This window comes from Temnothorax curvispinosus, unplaced genomic scaffold (assembly GCF_003070985.1).
Source record: "Temnothorax curvispinosus isolate PA1 unplaced genomic scaffold, ASM307098v1 QBEX01017548.1, whole genome shotgun sequence".
In the NCBI taxonomy this organism is placed as follows: domain Eukaryota; kingdom Metazoa; phylum Arthropoda; class Insecta; order Hymenoptera; family Formicidae; genus Temnothorax; species Temnothorax curvispinosus.
Window position 1 is genome coordinate 82 of NW_020227328.1, and position 6,809 is coordinate 6,890.

General features: G+C 26.5%; 1 protein-coding gene across 1 annotated transcript; it reads left to right on the forward strand.

The window, feature by feature from the left end:
- Positions 1-232: 232 nt before the first annotated feature.
- On the forward strand, positions 233-1,836 carry LOC112467565 (the record flags this gene model as incomplete). Its single annotated transcript, XM_025036247.1, has 4 exons — positions 233-326; positions 584-850; positions 1,251-1,409; positions 1,612-1,836. Coding segments are annotated over 4 exons (672 nt in total), but the record flags the coding sequence as incomplete, so codon positions are not given.
- Positions 1,837-6,809: the final 4,973 nt, after the last annotated feature.

Here is a 6,809-nt window from a genome sequence, read left to right on the forward strand (position 1 = left end):
TCAAGAAAATTTCTTCGTTTAACGCAATATAATCTCATTTCAACTAAAGATATTTTCAAATCAAAAATATTCCTTTTTTTCTGTGTACTAACTACATATTTGCGAATGATGGTTTTTACGTGCACATGAGTCAAGAGCATTGTAAATCATATTTTCAATTATGTTTTATTATTAAAACACATACTGCCTTTTTATATATTTTTACTACTATTTCATTTTCTTTTACTTTTAATTCTCAGCTGTAACTACTTGCAAGCGGAATTCAGCTGATTATTCTGCCTGTTTAAAACGCGCTTTAGAGGAAGCATGGCCACGATTTATTCAAGGTACATTCTAAAAATTTGTAAATTTTTATTATTATAATTTATTTATTTTGTAAATAAATTATATGCATTATTAAACAATTATATTACTGTAATGTTAAGAAATAGTAAACATTAAGAATAAACTAATTTACTTATTGTTAGATTTATCAAATATTTAAATTTTATTTAAATTAAAGGAACAAGTAAAAAGAGTAAAAATTTCTTTAATCAAATTATTTTAAAATATGGATAATAATAGCTTATGTTTATCTTAATAGGACTTCCAGAATATGATTTTCCATCTTTGGATCCAGTATTGATCAAACATGGAAAAATTTTTTTAACTGCAAACGAGCTACATGGAGAAGTAACTGGATCAAATATCACTGCTATCGGTTTAGCAAAGACTCGTTTTTTTGATGTAAGAACGCATTTTCTTGATGATGTCTTTCGTTTAGAACTTGATACGCAAGTACCAAAGGTGTTTGGAAAAGGTGCTGTGAAAATGGATGGTGCTGTGAATGTATTCAGAATTCTTGGCAATGGTACGATATTAAATTTCACATAATCTGCATAAGCAAAGAAATATTATTTATTTTGTTGAATGTATCTCTATTTATAAAGATCAAAGATTAATCATATACGCGTATCAAACCATGCGCGTTTCTCTTTATGACAGATCAACAAAATCTGTTTTGTTACGATCTCATTATTAGCTATTTATTATAAATAATAGTTTCGTTAATTAAAAAATATACAAAAATATACCATACAAATGTATATGTATATTGCACATATGTATAAATCTATCCTTAGCATAAAATTAATAATTATTGTTTAATGTAGCCATTTTCATAAAATAAGCCAAAATTTTTATAAATCATTATTAGTTTGTCGAAAAATATTGCATACTTTTATCATCACAGTAATTTACTTTTGTAACAGGTCACTTTAACGTAACCGCGACAGATATTAGAGGAACGTGGACTTTCATAGGACATGTAGTAAACGATACATGGATTGTAGAACATTTTCTTTTCCTTCCAACGGTTGGAAGCTTGAAAATATATTTTGACCTTTTGGCAGAACAAAGTAAAGAACTTAGTAAGTATTACATTAATTTAGTTATTTTTAAGCTCAAGTCGTATTTTATTATCTTTTATGAAATATTTTTATTAATTTTATGTCTATTTTTACAAATATAAATCAGGAAATAAGAGTAATTATATATGTAACATTACGTTTATATTATAATCTTATATTAATGTCTTTTTTCTGTAATATAATACTATATGTTCATTTTCAGATGATCTTGTCGTAAGTTTCGTAAACGAGTACTGGCCGCCGTTATATCGAATCGCATTACCAATAATGGCTGATTTTTGGGACCCATGGTTGGTTAAAAACATTGCCAATAAATTCTTCTCCAAAGTTTCCTTCTCAGAATTATTCCCATAAAACTCATATTTATTATACTAATTGTAAGTGCAAATTCCTTTTAAAATTAAAAACACATTTATTTTAAAAGTAATGTATATGTGAGCTATTTCTCTGAGATTCTATAACTTAATTTTTGTTTTCTAACTATTCCTTGTGAGCAAAATTAATAAACAACCTAAAATATTAATTTCAATTTATTATTTTTTCCCGTTTCTTTAATTCCTAGGTACCATAGGTAACCAATAAGAATAATCAACATTATATCTTTAGGATACATTTAACAAAAATTAGTAAAAATATATATAGGAAAGTTTATCATTATTTTTTATAAATCATCAAATAAGGATTACTTACACGTATTCACTAACAATACAGATATAGCATCGAAAACATATTTATACACACGTTTTAAGATTCTTCATATTAATATCATTCTGCAAATTAAGTTTCGAGTTTTTCCTTGGTATAGTAAAATATTTATTAAAAATTATTTTCTAAATAGTTTACCTGTGACAAAAAAATAACGTATATGTGTAAATTATATCATACTAGATTTTTCGCCCGTGCTTTGCACGGGCTCAAAATCTATTCTCTTCTCCCCAAACTCATCCATTAATTAAGAGCACCAACAGAACCCCATGAAACCTCTAATTTTTAACTCCATAGTAACCATTCCCATAAAAATTAGTAATCTTTTGATACCAGTTTCATCAAAATCATCAACAAAAAATTAGAAAAAATTTTGTACCGGTTTCAAAAAAATCGATCCATTAATAAAAAATTATTCATTAATAAAAAATTAAACTTATCCTCTAAAAATTAAAAAAACTTTGGCACTGGTTTCAAGAAAATCGGTCAATTAATACTCATTATTTCTTGAAATTTGAATAATTTCCAAACTGGTTTCCAAAAAATCGGTAATGAAAAACTATCCATAAAAATTATCCATAAAAAAATTCAGCTTGATATCTCAAAGTTTGCTGAAATTGGAGCAATCACGTACATTTTTTTTTAACAGAAATCGGAAACCCCTTTACTATTAGCAATTTTTCTAATTCTATTACATTTTTTAGTTCTTTATACCCATATCTATATATATAAGTATCTGACGTTTGTATGTCTGTTTGACCACGAACTACTTGTTATTTCCCAAGAAAATAGAAAAATTTCGTAACCGGTATCCAAAAAGACCGGTAACAAAAAATTATAAACTTTATCCCAGGAAATTATAAACAATCCCCGAGAAATTCTACTCCAACTTCATATACAATTCTTTGAGATTCGGTGGCAAAGAATTTAGTAAGTATTAAATTAATTTGAATATAATTTTATTCTATTGCTACTGTTTCTAGTAAACGTCGAATTGTAAGACAAAGATGCATAATTTATTATTTAAACATATATGATATAAATAGAGTAATTTCAATAAAATTTGCCTAGAATAATTAATTACAAATTAGTAGATAATCTATAATTCGTGTACAATAAGATATTCATACAGAGTTAAAATTATTATTAGAATTATTGAGATACACAATATTAAATTGAAATATCTGCAGTATAATTAATTGTAGAATGTACCATTTTGAAATGTTACACTTTTAAGAGAATTTGGAGATACCTTGATATTATATTACAAATAATAATAACGGGATAAAGTCAATCATAGTTTAAAAAAAAGGATAGTTAAAAGTATAAGATTACTTTATAAGTTGTAATCATATTTTATTTTATTTTATCTTAATATATTTAACATTTTTTGCCTATTTTTGCAAATATAAGATCACAAAACAAAAGTAATTATTTATGTAACTATAATTAATATATTCATATTGCTTTCTTTTATGTTGATTTATTTCTTCCTACAACAATTCTTATAATATGTATGTCAATTTTTATTTTCAGATGATTTTGTCGTAAATTTTGTAAACAAATACTGGGTCAACTTTATATCGAATATCATTATCAATAATGACTGATATATATGACGCTTGGCTGATTGACTTTCCTAATAAGATATTCTCAAAAGTCCCATTCTCAGAAATATTTCCATAAAATTTATATATATATATACTCTCTATATACTCTACATCTATATCTATATCTACGGGTATGTTTGAACGTTAATAACTTGAAAAGTATCGGACCGAATTCTTACTACAAGTACGTGAAATAAGGCTAAAATTTTCCGGGGAGTGCTACAGAGTGTGTATTTTCTCGTTACCGATTTTATGAAAACCAATTTTTTTAATTTTTTTAATTTTTACGAATAAAAGAATTTAAAAAATCGGTTTTCAAAAAATAGATAACGAAAAACTATACACTCTATAGCACTCCCCAGAAAATTTTACCCCTATTTTATATGTTTCTAATACAAATTCGGTCCAATAGTTTTTAAGTTAAAAACGTTCAAACATACACCACCTATAACAATTAAAAAAATAAAAAAAAAACGTTATTAACTTAAAAACTATTAGACCGAATTTTTATATTAAAACCATATAAAATAAAAATAGAATTTTCCGGCAAGTGCTACAGAGTGTATAGTTTTTCGTTGTCTATTTTCTGGAAACCCATTTTTTTTATTTTTTTTATTCTTACAAGTGTGGTGTATGTTTGAACGTTTTTAACTTAAAAATTATTGGACCGAATTTGTATTAGAACCATATAAAATAAGGATAGAATTTTCCGGAGAGTGCTATAGAGTGTATAGTTTTTCATTACCGATCTTCTGGAAACCGGTTTTTCTAATTTTTTCAATTCTTACACGAAATAATTGACAGAATCTCAAAGAATTATATATAAAACAGGGATAGAATTTTCCAGGGAGCAATATAAAGTGTATAATTTTTCGTTACCGATCTTTTTGGAAATTGTTATCAGAAATTTTTTGAATTTTTCGGGAAATAATTCATCGAATCTTAAAGAATTGTATATAAAACAGAGGTAGAATTTCTCGGAAAGTGTTATAAACTGTATTAGTTTTTTGTTACCGATCTTTCAAAAATTTGATTAATTTTTCGAGGATGGGTTTAATTGCCACGATGTGTATTATTTTTCGATAACAATTTTGTTTTTTTATGTAGGATAAGTTGTTTATTTCACATATTATATGTGAACAGTTACTTCAATTCGTAGCTTTCGTGACTGTCGCGAGTGATAAAAAAAGTTATTGGAGTTTTCTTGCAATAACCTGCAGTTAAAACGAGAGAAACAACTTATTCGATTTTTATATAAATAAAATTATCATTAAAAATTTGGATAAATGGAAAGAAAAATTCCCAAGAAATAATTTACACAAAAAAAAAATGATGTCAAAATTTTGTTAAAATATGTGTGTAAAATAATTCAATTCTTCATGAGAGGGAGAGGAAGAGGAAGAAGGAGAGGGAGAGAAAGAGGAAGAGGGAGAAAGAAAAGGAGAGGGAGAAGGAGAGGGAGAAGGAGAGGGAGAGGGAAAGGGAGAGAGAAAGGGAGAGAGAGAGAGGGGAGAGAGAGAGGGAGAAAGAGAGAGGGAGAGAGAGAGAGGGAGGGAGAGAGAGAGAGAGAGAGAGAGAGAGGAGGGGGGAGAGAGAGAGAGAGAGGGAGGGAGGGAGGGAGAGAGAAAGAGAGAGAGAAAAAAAAGAGAAAGATATATATATATATATATATATATAATTATATATATCAGTAAAAAGCCAAATTCTTCAAAAAAATGAAAACATATATTCAGCTTTATAAACGTAGATATGTCAGATATGTTCCTGAAATTGTATAGTTTAGTCTTTATATTTTAACTATTGTTTGTACGCAAAATAAAAAAATTACTTAAAGTATTAATTTCAACGCAAGATTATTTCTCTTCTGTTTTCTAGTATTCTTCTAAATACCGTAAGTAAGAAAATTATCTTCAATTATTTTAATCTACATTTTATTAAATGTTCAACAGCATTATTACGGACGATCAGTACAGTTGACTATAGTTTACTACAGTTACCAAATACTATCATTTTTTAAATACTGCGGTGACAAAATAAAAACAAAATGCAACTTTCTTTTCTGCAACAGCAAATTATCATTTGCGAGCTGGTATAAACACATTATTATTGGTAATGTCATATTTTTTTAAATAATTTTTTTTAAATGATGTTTTATATGATCACGCTTTTGATATCATCTATTTGCGTGCTGTGACAAGTAGTATATAAGTAGTATATAAGCAGTATATAAAGTGATACAGCGTTGTGTCAACTGTAGCCAAAGTGTTAACTTTTTTTCTATTAATGTATATATATATATATACATTAACGTCGTTCAATTTTATTATGTTGCTTAAAAGGCCTCGAGAACAGAAATGATATAAGACTAAACGTTCATAATCAATCAAACTATTCGCAAGAACATTAAACTAAGAACATGTTATTCTATGCAGTTAGTGTATTCAGCGTTGTAGCATTTGGATTTTCAACAACTGCAGAATTTACGCTTCGTAAGTCTTCTTTAAAACTTCTTTGTTATCTTCTTTTTAATAATATTATTCGGGTCTAATGTTAGTGTATCGATCGTTTAAATTATATAAATAAAAAATTTACTCTACAAAATTAATGTTAAGTTCTGACATAAAAATGATTTTAAGAAATATATGATATATTTTTAAGATAACAAATATGCAAATAAAAAAATATATATTAATAATATTTTAATTAGTATTAGCATATTCTACAGAACAGATCATTGTGACCAATTTCACTGAAAAATATAAAGACTCCTAAAACAAATAACTCTTCTGTATTCGTTTAATCTATTGTAAAGAGTTGCTATACCCCTTATTAGACGCTTATATTTCATGTATTTCTTTCTAAATATCTACACAGAAAAAAAGAAGTGTCAAATCAACATTGTTTATACTCATATATACGCAAGAATATATAATCTTGAAATAAGATTATACTGCAATAAACAAAGAAAACATGCTCGAATGAACTCATTCATTATATAGTTCAACCAAAAAAAAATGTTTAAATAAAAAGTTAAAATAAAATGTTAAAATTCTTATAAGAAGATTGTCATAATCTTGCGTATATA